This window comes from Loxodonta africana, chromosome 1, assembly GCF_030014295.1.
Source record: "Loxodonta africana isolate mLoxAfr1 chromosome 1, mLoxAfr1.hap2, whole genome shotgun sequence".
In the NCBI taxonomy this organism is placed as follows: Eukaryota; Metazoa; Chordata; class Mammalia; order Proboscidea; family Elephantidae; genus Loxodonta; species Loxodonta africana.
In genome coordinates, this window is record NC_087342.1 from 107,092,971 (window position 1) to 107,113,214 (window position 20,244).

Genomic DNA, 20,244 nt, shown 5'->3' on the forward strand with positions numbered 1-20,244 from the left:
GGTGCTCTCTTGGCACACACTGGAGCCACCTACCCAGTGGGGTAAGGGGCAGAGAAGGCTCCATTCCACCTGGGAATGAGAAGGGAGGTGGGCTGGGAGAAGGACCTGGTCTCTGGAGGGTGACTGGAGAGAGAAGAGGGCTGCAGGAAGAAGGTTCTCTCCACTGTTTTCCATCCCCTTGGAGGTACAGAACACGTGTTGAGCATGAAGCACTGAGAAGCCAAGAGGGAGGACTTCACATCATTGTGTGTGGGGATGGGGAAGCCCAAGGAAACAAGAACTTCCCCTTCCTTTGGGGTAAGTATAATTTCAGATGTTCTCAACCTCCTCTCCTGACATATTCTTCTCCCATCCTCAAAGGCTGGAGCAAAATACAGTAATCAACTCTGGACCTAGACTTTCTGGGTTCAGAATCTGGCATTATCATTCTCTTTTTGCAGTTGCGAAGCTGAGGCCCAGAAAGGTGAGTTAACTTGTCCAAAATCAAACAGTCAGGAAGGGCAGAGCAGAGTTCACTTGCCTCTAATCCAAAGCTGTAAAAAAAAAATTTTTTTTTCAGTGAAACCTTCGTTTTATCAAGACCAAACTGCACAAGATAGGGGCAACTGAGCCTCTATTAAGAAAAAAAAAAAAAAACCCGTTGCCATCTAGTCGATGCCGACTCATAGAGACCCTATAGAGGACACAAAAAATCTGGAGTGTACAGTGGCCGCCCCTTTCATTTGCCCAGAGACTGCATTTGATGGAAAAATCAACCCTAACTCAGTCAGATGTCTGGCCCTGAGCCATAGATATTAAGTACCTGATATCTGAGCAAGGAGCCTAGGTTGAGCAGTGGTTAAGCATTCAGCGTCTAACAAAAAGGTCAGCAGTTCAAATCCACCAGCCTCTTTGTGGGAGAAAGATGTGGCAATCTGCTCCCATAAAGAATTTGTTGTTGCTAGGTGCCGTCAGGTTGGTTCCAACTCATAGTGATGCCATGCACAAGAAAACGAAACACTGCCAGTCTGGTGCCCTCCTCACAATCATTGATATGTTTGAGCCCATTCTTGCAGCCACTGTGTCAATCCATCTCCTTGTGAGTCTTTCTCTTTTCTGCTGACCCTCTACTTTACCAATCATGATGTCCTTCTCTAGGGACTGGTCCCTCCTGATAACGTGTCCAAAGTAAGCAAGATGAAGTCTCACTATCCTTGCTTCTAAGGAGCATTCTGGCTGTATTTCTTCCAAAACAGATTTGTTCGTTCTTCTGGCAGTCCATGGTATATTCGATATTCTCTGACAACACCATAATTCAAAGGCATCAATTCTTCCATCTTCCTTATTCATTGTCCAGCTTTCTCATGCATATGAGGCCACTGAGAATACCCATGGCTTGGTCCACAATCAACGCCCATGGAAACAGCAGTCAAGAAATCAAACGACATATTGCATTAGGCAAATGTGCTGCAAAGGACCTCTTTAAAGTGTTAAAAAGCAAAGATGTCACCTTGAGGACTAAGGTGTGCCTAACCCAGGCCATAGGAAACCCTGGTGGCATAGTGGTTGAGAGCTATGGCTGCTAACCAAAAGGTCAGCAGTTCAAATCCACCAGGTGTTCCTGGGAAACCCAGTTCTACTCTGTCCTACAGGGTCACTATGAGTCAGAATCAACTCCAGGGCCGACAGGTTTCAGGTTTTTTGGCTGAGCCAGGTGTGTGGCAGCCCCTTTTCTGACCACATGAGGTCAGCAGTGAGTCACCCACTGCCCCCAGCAACAGAGCCAGAACTCTGACAGGAAGCCCTCCTGGGGACACTCCAGGAATGGGGAGAGATACTATGGTAGTGTTACCTGGAGGGATGGTCCTGGTGTGGTCAGGGCCTACTTGGCCCTAAGTATTCTCTGAGGCCAGGCCCCTCCAGTCTTCCTGTTTTTCTGCTAGTGTTTTCTGAATCCCTTTGTGGTGCCCTCTCTCCCCACTTCCGCCTACCCCAGCCAGGCTCATCTTTGGGAAATAGGCCTGGTTTCCATGGTGACCAGCTGGTCAGCTGGCTGCTTCCACAGCCCCCTCCCTTTACCCCTCTTCTTCTTGAGCTTCCAGAGAAGAGTAGTGTGTATGAATGGAGAAGGAGGCAGTGGTGGTCTTTTGTCTCTCAGGAGCTCTGAGGTTATCCAGAAGGAGTTCTGCTGTCTCTCTTCCAGAGTCCCCTGAAGTGGAGATGGGATGGGAAGGCAGTAGAGGGGTGGATTATAATAACTAAATGGGGAGTATAAGGATCTTACCTGGGTTAGGAGAGGCCAATAGGACCTCTGTTCGTTCTCTGTGTACAGTGAGGACTGATCTAGGTGGAATGTGCTGACACCACAACAGGAGGGATTGGAGTTAGCTCTGAGGCAAAAAAAAGAAAAAAAAAAATTTTTTTTTTTTTTTGAGGCAGGACTTCCCTAAAAGGCTGGGTGATATTAGAAGGAGCCACCAAGTGGGAGTACTCCTCTGTCATGGAAGTGAATGCAAACCCCTGCCTCTTGAGGACCACAGCCCTTCTCTGTTTGGGCTGGGAGGATGGACTCACTGACCTTGACAGGGTCATGCAGGTTGGATAGTTCTGAAGCAACAGGCAGAGAGAAAGCTGCCTTCATCTTGCCTGGAAAGGGAGGAGTTGCAGGAGGAGGCAAGAGCTCTTCTGCTACAAGTAAGTGGCAGGAACATTTCAGACAGATGGCTATACCCTATCCCCAGAGATCATATGTATAGGCATTGCCTCAAGCTAACTTCATACCCACAAGTATCCCCATGGACTTTTGAATGGGAAAGATCTGGATTCTAGGTCTAGCTCTGTTATGTGCTAGCAGGTGACCTTCAGTAAGTCCCTCCCTCTGCTTTGATTCCTTGTGGGTAAAAAGCGAAAACAGTTAATATATGTCACAGTAGGATCCCACAGTGACTCATATAAACAGATTAATCATACCCACTGCCATTGAGTCAATTCCGACTCATAGCGACCCTATAGGACAGAGTAAAACTGCCCCAAATCATACATGGGCTTTATCACATTCTATCATAATGATGGAGTCCCTGGGTGGTGCAAACAGTTAATGCACTCCTGTTAACCGAAAGGTTGGAGGTTTGAATCTATCCAGAGGTGCCTCAGAAGAAAGGCCTGGCAATCTACTTTCAAACAATCAGCCATTAAAAACCCTATGGAGCACAGTTCTACTCTGACACACATGGGGTTGCTATGAGTTGGAATCAATTCAACAGCAACTGGTTTTTATCATAACAACTGGTTTCCATGCCAACACCCCCATTAGACTTTGTACTCCTTGAGGGTAGGCAATTATGTGTTTCATTTCTGAACAGAAAGGCACCGAATACGTCTATTGAATGGATGCATCTAGGAATGAATGAAGGGAAGTCAGTTTCCTTCTTGCTTTTTCTAGAATATGCAGAGAAAAGCAGTGTGGGTTGGGTGGCATGAAGGGGTAGGTTGCCTGCAGTTTCTCAGTCTGGCCTGTGGCCTGGGATTTCTACACCCACAGAAGGTCAGAGCCTTAGAGATTGTCCAGTCAACTTCCTCACTGCACAGCTGAGGAAACTAAGGTACAGAGAAGGGAAGGCACTTGCCCAAGGTCACACAACACATTAATGGCAGAGCCGGGATTGAGAACCAGGCCTTGGGCTTCCTGACCTCCAGCCTAGAGCATTGTACACACTTCATTGCTTCTCTGAGGAAGAAGGATGGTTCAGTGAAGGCCAATTCCAGTGTCCTCCCCTCTGCCCTCTGTTAGTCCTTTCTCACCTCTAGCTTGGATTCCTTCCTTTTCACCCAATTCCATCCCTGTTCAGCTGGGTCTGGCCACTGAGGTCTGGCTTCTGCCTTAACCCTTTACCACCCAATTGAGAAGACGAGATCTTCCCTTGGGCCTCAAGACTCAGTTGCCTTTCCCCAAACCTCATCCTCAGGAACTCGCAGGAGCCAGGGATGCGGAGGGATGTTGATTGAACCTCTGGCGCCCCCTCCACGGAGGATAGACGAAGAGTTGCGGCACAGATCTTCCTAGCATGGGAAAGGGGTGCAGTTAGCAGAGCTGGGAGCTGGAAGGGCGTGCGGGAGGGCCCCTGTTGCTTCTCCCCTTTTGGGGGTGGTTGTTAGGTAGGCTTGGAGAAGGCGGAGTTTGGGGGGCCGGGGGCGGGGCTCGGCTGCGCTGGGAGGAAGAGGGGGGGCGCGCTGGCTCCAGCTCTGCTCAGACAAAAGGCGGCGGCGGGAGCGGGCGGGAGGCGGAGCGGCGCCGCGAGGGCCTCAAGGTGACACCCGCCCCCGGCCCCGGCCCCCCCGACCCGGCCCCTCTAGTCCGCCCCCCAACCCCAGCCCCTCGCCCCTAACCCCAGGTGCCCTTCCCAGGCCCCCTCCCCCCGCCGGGGGGTGGGGAGCAGCGAGGGCCCCGCCCCCTCCCACCCCCTCCCCAGGGCCCGCGCAGGATGCCCCCGGCCCCCGGCAGACCCCCGGGAGGCCCTGAGCTTGACGCGCCCACTCTACGCCATGTCCCCCCCTGGCTCGGCCGCGGGAGAGAGCGCCGGCGGCGGCGGCGGCGGTGGCGGCCCCGGGGTCCAGGAGGAGCCCACGGCGGGAGCGACGGCGGACGACGGCCCCGCCCGAGAGGAGGTGAGAGCCGACGGCGCCCCTTCCCCAGGCGCGGCCCCCGCCCGGCCCCCCCATCCCCTGCTGCGCGGCCCCCGCCGGTTCCGCCGCAGCGAGGCCGGCGCCCCGCACCCCGAGCCGACCGCCGCAGCCGCAGTCCCGCACCGCCGCCCCCACCTGGCGGCCGGAGCTGTCCGCGGTGAGGGGGAAGGGGCCGCGTCGGGGGCGGGGCTCAGGGGGTCTTGGGCAGGGGGAGGGGCCTGGGGGCGGAGCCTTGCGGCCCCGCGGTGGGTCGGGGAGGGGGCTAGTTTATCCTGGTGGGGATGGTGGCCGGGAACCTGTCTCACAGAGGGGAGTGTTACCTTGAGGGCTGGGAAGGGCGACTTGCGGGAACAACAAAGTCAGGAGGGTGCCATGGGGAAGTGATGGTATTACCTGACTGGGGCCCTAAGAAGGTCAAATGTGTGCAGAAGTGGCTCCTCTACCCCAGTAGCTGATAGTGTGTGTATGTGGTGGGGCGGGGGTATGGGGAGGTAGGAGGGTGGGGTGGGCGCACTCGTGTCTCTCCACCCCTGCTGCTCCCCGTTGGGGGCCCTAAGCCCAGGAATCCTTCTGAGTCTTGGCACTAAGCATACCTCTAGATGGAGGCCCTACTCTTCAGTCCCTCTGAACCTGGAGACAAAGGGGCTGAGGAAAGTACTAGGAGACCACTCCCCACCCCCTCTCCCATGCATACTCGTGTACCATGCATGCACACTCGTGTACCACGCATGCACACTTGTGTGCACACATGCACCCAGCAGGGACATACTTGCAGGTACAGTCCCTTCACATGTGCTCACATAGGGACAAGTACACTCCCAGGTGGTCAGGCAAAGTTGCACATATGTACACCCTCCCCCCAAGGACAGGGCTTTTCAAAAGCCACATGCACTCTAATCTCCTTGTCTGTGTATGCCGTGTGCTATTTCCTAGCCCACCTACCTATCTGCACTTTCAGATCTTTCTTCCGATTCACACCAGGCCCAGGGCCCACTGCCTGTTACTGTGCCCTTCCTTTCCATCCTTCCCTCCCTGCCCTGGCTGGCCTCCAGGTGAGGCTTGGGAAATTGAGGGAATAAGTCAGGATCCTGGCAGGAGGGGTGGGAAAGCACAGGTCACCATCAGAAATCCAACTCAAAACACATTTATAAGTGGCTACTGGCTGCCAGCACCATGGTAGGCACCTAGGGTACAAAGAGCATAAAGCCTGGGCCTTACTCCCATCCTCTTCCCAGCCACCTGCCTCGGCCCCTCTGGATACTTACTTGGGGATTGCCTTCTGCTCAGGGACTCCAGCCCCTCCCTCCCATCTTAGTACAGAGGGGAAGGGGGCTAGTGTGCAGGAAGTGACTCACAGGGGGCTGGGGTTTAGAATGTGGGGAATGAAACAGGGACTGGGGTTCCCTTGTGGCTCCCCTCCGAAGGAGGTGTTAGGCTAATTGTGAGGGTTAGGGAGGTGGATGGGTCGAAGAGGCATGGCTCCTCTGGAACCTAAGACTGAAAGAGTCTGGAAAAACCGAGTGCCCCACCAGTTAAATGGGAGGTGATGTCCGTGGGTCTCTCCCCCCTTTCCTAGAATACCTGGAAGGGTCTGGGCTGGGGACTTGCCTCCGCTGATGCCTGTTTGTCTGTCCTCCCCTGTCTTCCCCATTCACACCTTCTCTTGTTTCATTGACGTCTTTGTGTCTGTCTTTGGACTCTCTGGGTGCCATCCCATCCATCTGTCTTTGCTGCCTGGGCCTCCTCTCACCATCTCTGGCTCTGATCTGTACCTGTCTCTTGTGCTGTCTCTCTGCATTTCTCTGTATTGACACCCCATGGCTCACTCTGGGTCACTCACATGGCTCACTCTGGGTCACTCACATGGCTCACTCTGGGTCACTTCTGTGTTTACCATTGGTCCTCGGCTCCCATCATGGTCTTACCTTCTCTCTCCACATCCCTCTCTGTTTTTGCTTGTCATCTCTGGTGCTGACATCTGCCCCTCCATCCATCTCTGTGCTTGTCCTGCCCATTCTCTCATTCTCTGCCCATCCCTGCCCCGCTCCCTGCCCTTCTGAGCAGCAGCGTCCCATCCAGCCCTCTTTCACCAAATCCCTCTGCCGTGAGTCTCACTGGAAGTGCCTGCTGCTCTCGCTGCTCATGTACGGCTGCCTGGGGGCCGTGGCCTGGTGCCACGTCACCACGGTGACCCGCCTCACCTTCAGCAGCGCCTACCAGGGCAACAGCCTCATGTACCACGACAGCCCCTGCTCCAATGGCTATGTCTACATCCCCCTGGCCTTTCTGCTCATGTTGTACGCCGTCTACCTGGTGGAGTGTTGGCATTGCCAAGCCCGCCATGAGCTGCAGCACCGCGTTGATGTGAGCAGTGTGCGGGAGCGTGTGGGCCGCATGCAGCAGGCCACACCCTGTATCTGGTGGAAGGCCATCAGCTACCACTATGTCCGCCGCACCCGCCAGGTCACCCGCTACCGCAATGGCGACGCCTACACCACCACCCAGGTGAGAGGCTACTGGGGGGGTGGGTAGGGCAGGCCACTCCAGATAGAGAGGGATGCTTGGACCATGCCTGACTGCCCCTGAAGCAGCTTGGGCAGCAGTGATCTCCTGTGGGCACTACACCAGGAGGACAATAACAATCTTAGTAGTAACAGCAAACACTAGGCCTTTACAAATATTAAACAGTTCATTTAATCCTCATAACAACCCTATGAGACAGGTAACTATGATTCCCATTTTTCAGATGAGGAAACTGAAGCCTGGAGAGGTTAAATAATCTGCCCAAGGTCAAACAGCTAGTATGTGGTGGAGGTGGGATTTGAACTCAGTCTGGCTCAGGTCTATACTGTTTAGTGCTTAATATTTGGAGATGCCTTAACATGCACAGTCTCACAACATGCTCTCAGCTGTCCAGTGTGGTAGCTGCTACTGATACCTCTTTCATAGGTGAAAAGACCTAAGCTCAGTGACTTGCCCAAGGCCTGCAATTCTTCAGTGGTAGTGCTAAGTCCAAGGCTCACAAAGGAGGTGGGCGTCAGATGGCAAAATGGTGGAGGTGGGCAGTGGGTCAATCAGCACTCCCTGGACTGGCCAGCATTAGAAATTTTGGGGTCCTGCAGGAGGAGATGTTCCCAGATGAGAGTGACCTCTGTCTCAGTATGAATGGGTAGACAGAAGCCTAGAGCTGCTGAGAAATAGGAAGGAGTCCATGTGATAGTTGCAGGGGAATTAAGGAGACCAGAGACGGAGGGTTCATCAGGCAGCTTCTCTAGAAAGCCCACTTGGAAACAGGCTTCTAAAAGGGAAGGGGAGGATGCTGTTTGTGGTGAACGGTGTGTGTTGGGGGGGAATGGGACAAGTGAGGCAGTGGCAAAAGGGTCAGGCAAGCCAAGGTCTGATCCCCAGAGGAAGCAAAGCTTAATTAAAGTTAGCACGCTCGCAGGAGTTTCTCCTAGTCCGGACCTCATCTCTAATTCATTAAGATGAGGGCCTCAGCTTCTCTCTAAATCAGATCATAGGATCTTACACGGCTTGAGCGTTCTGTTCCCAGGGGCAGGTTTAGGATTTGACCGGGGCATAGGATCAGTGATGGGAGCGGCGAGGGTGAGCAGAGAGAAGCGGGAAGCGGGAACCGAGATGCGAGCTCCCTGCGACTCCCACCACCTTCGCCCTTGCTGCAGGTCTACCACGAGCGCGTCAACACGCACGTGGCGGAGGCCGAGTTCGACTACGCGCGCTGCGGCGTCCGTGACGTGTCCAAGGCCCTGGTGGGGCTGGAGGGCGCGCCAGCCACGCGGCTGCGCTTCACCAAGTGCTTCAGCTTCGCCAGTGTGGAGGCCGAGAACGCGTACCTATGCCAGCGCGCGCGCTTCTTTGCAGAGAACGAGGGCCTGGACGACTACATGGAGGCGCGCGAGGGCATGCACTTGAAAAACGTGGACTTCCGTGAGTTCATGGTGGCCTTCCCGGATCCGGCCAGGCCGCCTTGGTACGCCTGCTCGTCGGCCTTCTGGGCTGCAGCGCTGCTCACGCTGTCGTGGCCCCTGCGTGTGCTGGCCGAGTACCGCACGGCCTACGCGCACTACCACGTGGAGAAGCTCTTTGGCCTGGAGGGCCCGGGCTCCGCGAGCAGCATAGGCGGCGGCTTGAGCCCCAGCGACGAGCTGCTGCCCCCGCTCACCCACCGCCTGCCGCGGGTCAACACCGTGGACAGCACGGAGCTCGAGTGGCACATCCGCTCCAACCAGCAGCTGGTGCCGAGCTACTCAGAGGCGGTGCTCATGGACCTGGCGGGGTTAGGGGCGCGCTGCTCCGGGGGCGCGGCCGGCGGCTACGCGCCCACGTGCCGCTATGGCGGGGTGGGCGGCCCCGGCGCGGTGGGCGTAGCCCCTTACCGGCGCAGCTGTGAGCACTGCCAGCGCGCGATCAGCAGCTCTTCTATCTTCTCACGCAGCGCCCTGAGCATCTGCGCCAGCCCGCGGGCCGGCCCGGGGCCCGGCGGGGGCGCCGGCTGCGGGGGCAGCCGTTTTTCGCTCGGCCGCCTCTATGGCTCCCGGCGCAGCTGCCTGTGGCGCAGCCGGAGCGGGAGCGTGAACGAGGCGAGCTGCCCCACGGAGCAGACGCGGTTGTCGAGCCAGGCCAGCATGGGGGACGACGAGGACGATGACGAAGAGGAGGCCGGGCCGCCACCACCCTACCACGACGCCCTTTACTTCCCGGTCCTCATTGTCCACCGGCAGGAGGGGTGTCTGGGCCACAGCCACCGGCCGCTACACCGCCATGGCTCCTGCGTAGAGACCTCACTGTGACCTCTGGCCCCGGAGAGGCCTCCCTCCTGCCCCTCGCTCCACTGTGCTTCCTGCTTGTAGCAGGGGGAGTCACGATGGCTGACCGAGGCTGTGCTGGGCGCGGAGGGAGGAAGATGAGGCTCACTGGACAGTCCCAGATGAGACCGGGATCGATACCCCCACCTTTCCTGTACATAGAGACAGATTGGGGGTGTGGGGAGAGGTTGCCAGCTCCCTAGAATCCCACCCTAGCAAAGAGTCGCCTTTTCCAGCTCCACTCCTGAGTTCCTAAGAGGACACCTTCACTTCCTACGCACATTCGAGATTTCCTGTCCAGTCTTTCAAGGGATCCTTCAACTGTTACGTGGTGACTGTGCTGTGGCACCGCGGTGGGCCTCATCTCAAGTGGGAGGCCCTCCGCGTGCAGCTGGGGAGGTGTAGAGGCTTGTGGGGAAGGGGCACTGGGGCTTTCCTTCCTCTGTTGCCTCGGCCCACTTGGGCCTCTTTCAGTTGAAGGGGGGTGGTGGTGGTCTAGTGAACAGCAGGGCTGGCTTCCAGCCAGCTAAGAATTCAGAGGGTCTGAGGTCTGGGACCAGGTGTCAGCCCAAACACTCCATTCCAACTCCATGGAAATGATGTTTTCCTTCTCGGCGCTGGCCCAAGTGACCAGGGTTTCCTCTCTGCCACTCCCTCCACTGTTGTTTATCTCACTGGGCCCCAGGAGTCCCAGGGAGACTGTACTCACCACTCAGCACTTACCTCCTGCTCCCTGGCTCAGAAGAGCTGTTGCCTGGGTGAAGGGGGAGGGAGGAGGTGAAATGTGTAGCGCTGTGTACCATGGTCCTATCTCTAAACTTGGCAGCCTCCCTGAAGCAGCATCCTCACCTGGGTTCTGGGTGGGTACTCCTTCAGAGGAACTGAGATGCCACCCAAGTCACATTCCTTAGAGCTAGCCAGGGGGGATGATGAGGGGACAGAGCATGAGACAGACCTGGGTGACAACGGGGAACTCTGTAAACAGGCTGGAGTAAAAGAGGAGAACCAAGGGGAGAGGTGAGTAGAGGGTGAAGTAAAAGGACCTTTAAAGATGGAGTGGTCTGTGGGGGGCGGCCCTCTCCTCCCCCAATGTGGGGAGGAGTGGAGAGTGGTTGTCCCTCACACAGGCCTCTGTAAGGCTGACGGCGTTGCTACAAGCCCCAGCTGGAGAAATACTCAACTCCAGTGGCATGGTCATAGGCAGGAATTCCTAAATCTTGCCCGACCTCTCCTTCCTCCTCTCCTTGTCCTACCTAATAAGTTGAAGCTCTGCTGGGTATCCTAGGGTCTTCAAAGGGGCACTCTGCCACCACCCCAGGGCACTGGCCCTAGGTCCTGTTTCCCTATAGCTCTGAAGCTGCCTTCTCTCCTGTGTACCATCCTCCCAACAATGTGCTCCAGTGTGCATGTCTGTGTGCCGCCTTTCTGCCCCCCTGTGCCCCTGGCTAAGGTTTTCCCAGCAGATTTAGCGCCCAGGGATTGTGCTCACATTTCAAGCTGACAGGGTAACCCTTGGGCCACCTGGGCATTCCTCACCGCCATGCTTCTCATTGTTTGAGCCATCAACCCGCCCCCCCCCCTTCTTCAGCCTTTCCCGTCTTTCTCCAGCCCAGCCAGCTCTGCTCCTGCCCTCCGGTGTGGCTTCTGCCTATGCAACATCTCATTTGGTCCCGGGGACGGGGAACGGGGTAGGGGAGGTTCAAATTGTGGGGACACTGTGGCCTGTGGCCTATCAGGGTGTTGAGTTAGGAAGAAGGGGAAGCCAGAGGAGGGGATACTTGGGCAGCAGGGACGGCTGCCCACCAGATTTCACTGACAGCAGTGGCCACCCGCCGACCAGTACTGGCCTGCCTGGACCTGAGTCTGTGCTCCTCAGGCACCTGGCAGTTGGAGTGACCCTCTGAATGGGCATCTGTGAGGTACAGGTGGTGAGCCGCAGCCTCGGGCCCCAGCTCTAGGCCAGCTGGCACCTAGATATCATGTTTTCCTGTGGGGGCAGCCTGGCCGCCTAGCAGCTCCAAGGAGGGAGGAACTCAGCTCTTCTTCCCTCAGGCCTGTTCCTGAGACAGAGGCCAGGCTGGGAGGAGGGGAAGGGAGACCCCTATTACTATTTTTGCCTGAATTGACCATTTCTGCCTAGGTCTTCACACACAGACAGCCTCACCTCCCACACACACACACACAGACTTAGAGAGAAACCAATTCTTTGGTCTATTTTCTTGGTAGCTTTATTGATTGCCAGGGAAAACTAAAACCAGAAAATTAATTAATCTCTAAAATTAAACTTTACACTGAATGTTCTTGTTTCTCTAATTAGGACCTCTGCTAGCAGCTGTGGCTACACACACACACACACTCACACGTTTGTACTCTGGAACTGTCAGATGGAGTCAGGCACAGACAGTCAGACTCTAGGTCGCCCAGACAGGCATACATATGCAGTCATGCCCAAGCCTCCTCTGGTGCTTTGCTTGATGCCTGCTTGTTGGAAGGAGTCCCGGATGGCAGGCACCCCTGGGCTATGGTTGCAGCCCATGACCCACCCTTCAGGAACACAGATCTGGAGGCTCTGGGCCCCTCAGCCCAAGAAGGATGGGGGTTGGGGCTCAGCCTGAATCTGTCTGGTCTTCATGTGGTCCCTGGGAGTTGATGGGATTCCTGTGGTGTGGCCCAGAGTGGGCAGTTGTGCTGGCAGCCACAGGGAGACAGGGACTCGAGGACACCTGGAAGGCTCCATGTGTCCTGGGGACAAGGGCTTGTGGGGTGGGCTGGGCCTGGCTGGGGAGCAGGCAGGTTTCTGTCATTTGGGTGCATCACACTGTGGCCTTTCTGTCGTGGATTTCCAAGCGCAAAGATTGTACAAATCAAACTGGTGGATAATAAACTTGTGGATGACTCACTGACTCCCTGTGTGGTACTGACTCCCCCCTCTCCTCACTGTCTCTGGGGTGGAAGGCTCTGGTGTAGCCTGAGGTATGGGTGTGTGTCTATGTTTGAAGGTGAAGAGGTCAAGGATCTGTTCAGTAGACAGGAAAATGTTGGGGAGGAGGATCAGGGAGAACAGGCAGTCCCCATCAGAGAGTCTAGTCATGCCCAGTCCCTCAGAGCCCTCCCTCTTTCCCTTGTTCCTGAAAGAAGTTGGTCATTTCTGGGGGTCCAGTTCTACCCTCCCTGGGCACAGGAAATGGGTCACTACTTCACAGCCCCTCCTCCCCTCACCCTAGGCCTTCTCCTTCTCCTCGCATTTTTACCCACACAACTCTTGATCACTCACCCCAAGGATATTCATGGTCTCCTCCCTCCCCCCTCCCTTTGGGCTAGTGTGAAGTTCTGCAGCAGGTATGGCTGGGGGATAAAACGAGAGCTGGGGCAGTGACCTCCAGCCCTGTCCCCATCTCATCCTGCAGGGTTCTCAGGGCCATTGGTGGTAGGTGACATGAAGTGGCTGGGATTCAAGGCCCGCTGGCGGGCTGCTTCACGATTGGCTTGGAGGGCCTGGCCAATGAGGTACTCACTCTCCTGGGCCACATCCGATAGACGTAGGTCAAACTCCAGGAGGGTCTTGTTGTCTGACATCCCTTCCAGAAGCTGCTTCCCACCGTCCTGGCAGAGGGGGAGGGGTGGAAGGGAAGGGATCATTTTACATCACTACCTGGGTCACACACACGTGTATGTGTATACCCACTCACACACATTTATATATAGACGTGACTGAGGCAAAAGCTTCACAAAACAATAGTTGACCTATTTGTGCAGTATACTGACGCTATCCCATCCCACCCCATCTCATTTGAAAAATGGTGGCCTAGACCCACTCAACTGATTTATCAACCCCTCAAAGGATTGGAAAACATGTACCTATGGCAACAATGGTAATTTCCTTCTTCTTGACTGGTTTAGCCTTAGGCACGTGAAACAAATCTGGTTAATGAGATGTGAGAGGAAAAGTTTGGAGAGGGTGGCTTCTGGGAAAGTTATCCTCACTTTGAACAAGGGAACAAACTCCAAGTGAGATGCTAGTAGTGCAGGAGCTGTCTTGGGAGCATGGGAAGGGCACCAAAGAGGCCACGGCCATGTGGCTGAGGTGGCAGAGCAGAGGGATGGCATGAGCCACAGAATTTACCAATCTCAGGACCCGCTACCCTAAGCTTCTGGTTATGGGAGGTAATGAGTATTCCTCTTGTTCGAGCCATTTCCTAGTTGAGCTTTCTGTCACTTGTAGCCAAGAGCAACCCCTCTAGAGACAGCATATGTGTGTAAGACTGTTCTCATGGGGGAGGTGCAGTAGAGGGTACAGGGGCCTAATTAGAGGTACAGAGAGGGCCCTCATCGCTAGTCCCCACAGCTCCAGTCCCTTCTGGGTTGGGTGGGCTAGTTAGAATGTGAAAAAATTTCATGGTAGAAGGCAGGATGCTGGTGTTTTATGGTTATGACCCAATAGTGGGTCGTGAAATCAGTTTAATGGGTCACAGCAGCATTTAAAAAATGAAAACAGTAGAATATAAAGGATATGAGTATAAAACATCAGCATATATCACAAGCAGTAAAGGTAAGTTTCAATGATATTTTATTTATGTATATGTTCACTAGGTTGTCATGTAAATTATATTTCTCACTCTAGGAGTTGGTCAGGAAAGTTTGAAACACACTGTCTATTGGAAGGGAGCTGAGCTTCCAATCAGCCCTAAGTTTGAGTCACAGCTCTGCCGCTTTCTATTGACAGGATGCTCTTGGACAACTCATTAACTTCTCTGAGGCTCAGCTTTCCATCTATGAAGTGGAGTTAATAATATGCATCTTACTAGATAACTATGAGGAGTAACAGAAAAATAATGGATATTAGGTACCTAACATAGTACATCACCTGAGTTATAATAACAGCTAGTAATTACTGAAGAGTCACCCTGTGCCCTGCAATGGATGCCATAAAAGTATGACTCATTTAATCCTGCCAATAATGACATTTAAAAGGAGGCAGTACTATTACTCTCCCCATTTGCTGTTGTTAGTTGGGTTCGACTCATTGGCGACCTTACATAGAACAGAACACAACATTGCCCGATTCTGTGCCATCCTCACAATTGTTGGTACATTTGAGTCCATTGTTCAAGCTGTTATTCCCATTTTACAGATGAGGAAATGGAGGCCTAGAGAGGTTAAGTAATTTATCCCAGAGCTAAGTGACAGAACTGGAATTATGGCAAAGATTATGGCAAGTCCAAAATCTTAACAATTATCCTGCAAGTACCCCCATGGCAGTTGGATTGCACTGACCATCCCCCTCCAAAGGTCTCAGGGCAGTTCCTTGGCCCTGTCTGCCCCAGAAGTGGTGGCTCACCAGGCCGATGTGGTTGCAGGACAGGTTGATGCTGGTGAGCACAGTGTTGACAGAGAGCACCTGGGACAGGAGGGTGGCAGTGGGCTCGGACAGCTCATTGCCACCGAGGTGCAGTGTGGTGAGGCACTTGTTGGTCTGCAGGGCATGGGCCAGTGCCTGGCCACCTTCATCCTCGATGCAGTTGAGGCGTAGGTTGAGGGTAACGAGGTTGGTGTTGTGTGCCAGGGCGTGAGCCAGGGACTGGGCACCTGGCGCACGCACCTGGTTGTTGGCCAGGTTGAGTACGCGGAGGCGGCTGTGGCTCAGCAGCTTGGCGGCAGCGCGCACGCCACGGTCTCCAATGAGGTTGTGTGACAGGTCTAGCTCCTCAAGGGCTGGGTGGTCCAGAAGGCTGCGAATCAGGATGCGTGCCTTGTCATCATCCACCCTGCTTCGGGTCAGCCTGAAGACCTGTAGGTAGGTAGAGGATCTGCAGAGCCCATTGGCCAGACAGAATCTGTCTGCCCATCTGCAGGAGGCAGGTGAAGGAGGGAGCCCCACGGAGGCTTGAGACTCTGCTCGCCTGGTATTGGCCACCTTGGCTGGCTCCTGGGCTGGGTAGGCCTAGCCAGCATGGTTGAGTGTGTTACCATTTCTTGAGTAATTACTATGTGCTGAGCATACTGCTGGAACGTTTCCTAACTATTATTTCTAATCTGCAGTATCCCAGTGAGGTAGGGCAAGTTCTCCCCATTTTACAGGTAGAAAATGGAGGCCTAGGGAGATTACATCATTTGCTCAGGGTTACACAGTGATTAAGGGGCAGAGGCAGGTTTTGATGCCCCAGCCCCTCAATGTGCCCTTGTCATCTGGCTAACATCCACCATAGCAGGGGGAGGAACCCTTTGAAGGAGGTTGCCAGGGTGAGAACCAGGGAGAAAGTGGGGAGTGAGAGAGGCAGGAAAAAGATGGGATGAAGGAATAAAAGAAGGGATGGGACCAATGTTATGAATATTGTAGATGAGAGAAGCAAAGTTCCTACCCTTCTTCTTCCCACTGACTTGTTCCACTTCTCCCTCTACCTTGGGACCTCTGGGAGGCTATCCTCTCTACTCTCCCTCTATTCTTCAGTCCTATCCTTATTGCATCCCTTTTAGCCAGATTAGAATCTTCTGTCCCTCTTGTCTTTCCATTGCATCTGTCTGGCAAAGTCTCAACCCTGGATGAATGCACTTTCTATTTTTTGTATGTCTGTGCCCAAGCCAAAAAAAAAAAAAAAAAAGTCACATGACAGGGCTGGTTAGCATCACTGGAAATTTATTACCTCCAACTACCAATAGGCCCTCAATGTCATATGCCAACCCAACTATATCTCTCTGGTCAGCTTACTCTCTCATAATATACAACAACTATTTCAGCTTTTCCCAAACTTCTCAAACTGCAGATGCCCCCCTACACCCCTTTTCAGCAGGTGAACTCCCCTCCCCATTTACAGGGGAATGAGCAGCCACTGGATGGGAACTCCTCATGTTCCTGACACCAAACTCAAACCTACCGATACTGCTGCCCTCCCCTAGGTCTCTTCTCATCTCACTTTTGGCTCTCCCTTATGAGGGCTTCAACCGCCACCTTCATAAAGATGGCTTACCTTTCCACCTTTAATTCAGACCTCTCTGTCCCACTAACAAATTGGCTGCTTCTCTGGGGTGCCTCAAAGCTACCTCAAGTGTGCAACTGAACTCATGGCCTTCTTCCTCAAACCTAGTCCTCTTCTCACATTCCCTGTCTCTGCAAATGGCCCCTTCATCCATCTAGTCTCATAAGCCAGAGGCCTTGGTGTTAAGCTCACCTTCTCTTCCAGATCCTCCTTATGCCAGCAAGGCCAGTTGATTTGACTGCCTAAACATCTCCTTAACCCCTCGTTTTTCTCAGTCTCTATAGACACCACCCTCATTCCAACTACCCTCATCTTCGGTTGGATTTGGCCATGATCTCCTAGGTGACCTACCATGTTCACTGCAACCCTGCCCCAGCCATTCTTCATCACAAGCAGAGAGATCTTTTCACATGAAAAATGGAATAGTGTGACCTCCTTTTGACCTAAAATCCTTGGATGGTGTTCCAAAACTCTTAAGGACAAAGACAGACTCCTTAACAAGGCCTCCTTCACCCAGCAAGTCTGGCCACTATTGCTTTTGCGTTTTCATCCTATATCGCCATTTTCAACTTACCCCATTGGCTCCAGCCACACTAGCCTTCTCTCAGCCCCTTGAATTTGCCATGTTCACTCTGCCCTTAGAGCCCCTGTACATGCTGCTCCCTCTGCCTGGAATTTTCTTCCCTTTCTCATCTCATACTCTTCCTTCTCATCTCTGCTTAAGCAAGACTTGCTCAGGGAAGCTTTCCCTGGCAAGGTCAAGTTCCTCTTTTATGATCTCTCATAAGGGTTTCTCTTTTTTTTATAGGGTTTATCCCAGTTTAGGACTGCCAGATAAAATACAGAACGCCCAATTAAATTTGAATTTCAGGTAAACAAGTATGCCCCATGCAATATCTGGGACATGTTGTTGTAAACTGTGGGGGGGTCGGCCCCCAACTCATGGCCACCCCATGCACAACAGAACAAAATGCTGCCCAGTCCTATGCCATGCCCATGCTTGGTTGCAGACTAGACTGTTGTGATTCTTAAGGTTTTCATTGGCTGATTCTCATACTAAACAGTTATTCAGTGTGTATCCGAAATTCACATTTTTATTTGCTAAATCTAGCAACCCTATCCTAGTTGCAATTTTGCATTTTGATGACTATTTGATTAGTATCTTTCATCCCACCAGACTGTTGGACACTACAGGGCAACCAATGGTATAAATTTCTTCTCTGTGTCTTCAGCACCTAGGACAGGGCCTTGTTTACTGGTGAATGGGAGGGTGGAACCTTTTTCATCTCTGTATCCCCAGAATCTAGCTTGGTGCAGTGCATAAAAACCAGTCTGTCAATGAAGGAGAAGGAAATGGGAGGAGGAAGAAGGGTGTAGGAGGAAAGAGAGGGGAGTGGGGATGCACAGACACTGAGAGGGGAGGTGAGGGGAGGCTCCGGAGGTGGTACCTTAAGAGTGTGACATGCCTTGATGGTGGCCGCCAGGGAGTGGCAGTCGTGGTAGGTGAAGAGGAAGAGGTTCCATTCGAAGTTCATGCCACAGTCCTTGACACCGTACACCAGATCTAGTTCCTCCAGGTGTTTCAGGCCAGCCACCAGGTCACGCAGCTGATAGTGGTCGGTGGAGTACTCCTCCATCTCTCCCTCGCTGCCAGAGTCTGACTGGTCTCCGTCCCGGGGCGGGGGCGGAAACCGAACGGGTGGAAGAAACTGATCCACTTGGATCCTGCGCACATAGTTCTTGCAGAGCGGCAACAAGTCAAGGATGACGGTGGGATCTGTGGTGCCTGGAATGAACTGCTTTAGCAGGTTCTCTAGGTGCCGCTCGAAGAACATGCGCTTCCAGCTGCCACCATGCCTGGCCACGTGGCACACGGGCCAGCGCTGAGCGCAGCAGCGGCGCCAGTAGTTCTCATCCTCGATCAGGTTGGCGGTCACGGTCAACGGTAGGTCTGGAGACAGGTGGTCCAGGACCTTCTGCTGGTGCTCGGGGAGCAGCTGCTTCAGAACAGGGTTGTCTTTGGGAACAGAGGGAGGAAAGCAGGGGCCACAGTGTTGGGGACACCACAACATGTTGCCCTGGGCTGGGCCACTGAAGAAAAAGAAGACCCTCCCCTGCTCTTAGGGAAGCTCCAGTCTGAGAAGGGAGACAGCCAATGCTTTCAGGGAGACTCAGCCTGAGGAGGGAGACACAGCCCCTGGCTTTGGTGTGCTCCCTGACTGAAGGGGGACACTTCAGCATCTGGTCTCTGAGACCTCCCAGTCTAAGGAGGAGTCTCAGGTCCAACCCACAGTTATCATCTAGTCTGATGGAAGAGACAATCCCTGACTTCAGATGCTCCCAATCTGATTTGATTAATTCATTTCACAACAAATATTTTTTGAGCACCTTGTTCTAGGTGCTGGGGATACAACAATGAACAACACAGAGAAGTCCCTTTCTCCTGGAGTTTACATTCTAGTGAGGGGAGACAGATGATCGACAAGTAGGGAAACGAATATATCTGAAGTTAGGTGGTGATAGACAAAATGATGGCCTGGTCCTCAGAGATCTCCCCATCTGGTAGGCAAGGCTAGCAGCTCATCTTTTGGAAAGGATTAGCAGTTACATTTGCATAACATTAACATCCCATACATGACATGGAAGAGGGCTTTCTGGAGGAGAAGGACTTGGTGGTTTGGCCTGAGTGGAAGGGAAGTGTCAAGTGAGGATGAGGACAGGGGCTGCCACAGGGCCAGTGGCATCACTAGGGTTGGTGCTTACTCCGTGCAGTAACTCATGGTATCACTCTCCCATGGACCTCCTCCCATACTTGACCATACAGAATCCTTCGTGCTGGCAGCAACGAAAATAACGAGACATGCTCGTAGCACGTGCAGATGAAACCATGTGATTCAAAGCGTCATTGTAATTGGGTAATAATGACACCTCTGACCTGAGCTCATTAAAATGTTCAAAAAGTAAATTAGCATAGAGTTTTAGCCTTGTAGGTATATTGATACATGTAAGCTGAAAAATTTTTTTGTTGTTATGACTAACTACAGGGATATTTTTATAAAAAATAATAAATTTCTGCTGAAACACTGCACTAAAATTTTATAGACAGTTATTCGGTGTTACCCCTCTCTGACAGTGCTACCTGGTGCAGTTCACCCCCCTGCACCCACCTAGTAGCGCCACTGCACAGCACCCAGCCTCTGAGACTCAGCTCCAGGTAGTCCTAAACCATGCTGCCCACTCCTGGCCTCCCTCCCTCCCAGGACAGGGGCAGACTCACTCTGGAAGTTCTTGACAATGTGCTGAATGCAGAGCTCTGAGAGTAGAGGCACAATGGCCAGCGACCACTCGGCGTCCTCGGCGATGATTCGGCGCATCCGACGTACATTGGATGCATTCAGGCCCTTGGACTTGATGGGAGGTATCAAAACTGTGGGATTCACAGGCTGTGGGGCTGTGCTTGTGGCTTTGCCTGTAGTGGACTGGTCCTGGGCTGTGTCTGAGGGCCGGCTAAAGGCTGGCATTAGCTGTGGTGTTAGGTTGTCCTGCATGGTGGGGGCTGGAAATGCAGGGGCAGGTGGCCCCCTGGTGACCTTGTATCAGAAAGCTGGCAGGTTTCTGATGCTGGTGGGGACCTGGATCAAGAGAAAAGGGGTAGAGGTGTTACTTTGGAGGATCTCAGTGGGCATGTACCAGGAGAAGCAGCACAGGGTGGTGCTTAAGGGTCAGTCTCCAGAGTCGCATGGACCCAGGTGCAAATCCCACTAACTAGCTGTGTGACCTTG

The 20,244-nt window shown here is 53.5% G+C and overlaps 2 protein-coding genes across 2 annotated transcripts; one reads left to right on the plus strand and one right to left on the minus strand.

Annotated features, from left to right (window-relative positions):
* Positions 1-4,521: 4,521 nt before the first annotated feature.
* On the plus strand, positions 4,522-11,921 carry TMEM151B (transmembrane protein 151B). The gene is made up of 3 exons (XM_064286725.1): positions 4,522-4,644; positions 6,727-7,167; positions 8,346-11,921. The coding sequence occupies exons 1-3, from the start codon at positions 4,522-4,524 to the stop codon at positions 9,471-9,473; spliced, it is 1,692 nt and encodes a 563-aa protein (XP_064142795.1). The 3' UTR covers positions 9,474-11,921.
* Positions 11,922-12,333: 412 nt separating this feature from the next.
* TCTE1 (t-complex-associated-testis-expressed 1) lies at positions 12,334-20,010 on the minus strand. The gene is made up of 4 exons (XM_010588989.3): positions 19,740-20,010; positions 17,911-18,479; positions 14,827-15,276; positions 12,334-13,091 (listed from the first exon to the last, which is right to left on the minus strand). The coding sequence occupies exons 1-4, from the start codon at positions 20,008-20,010 to the stop codon at positions 12,885-12,887; spliced, it is 1,497 nt and encodes a 498-aa protein (XP_010587291.2). The 3' UTR covers positions 12,334-12,884.
* Between the last annotated feature and the right edge of the window lie 234 nt (positions 20,011-20,244).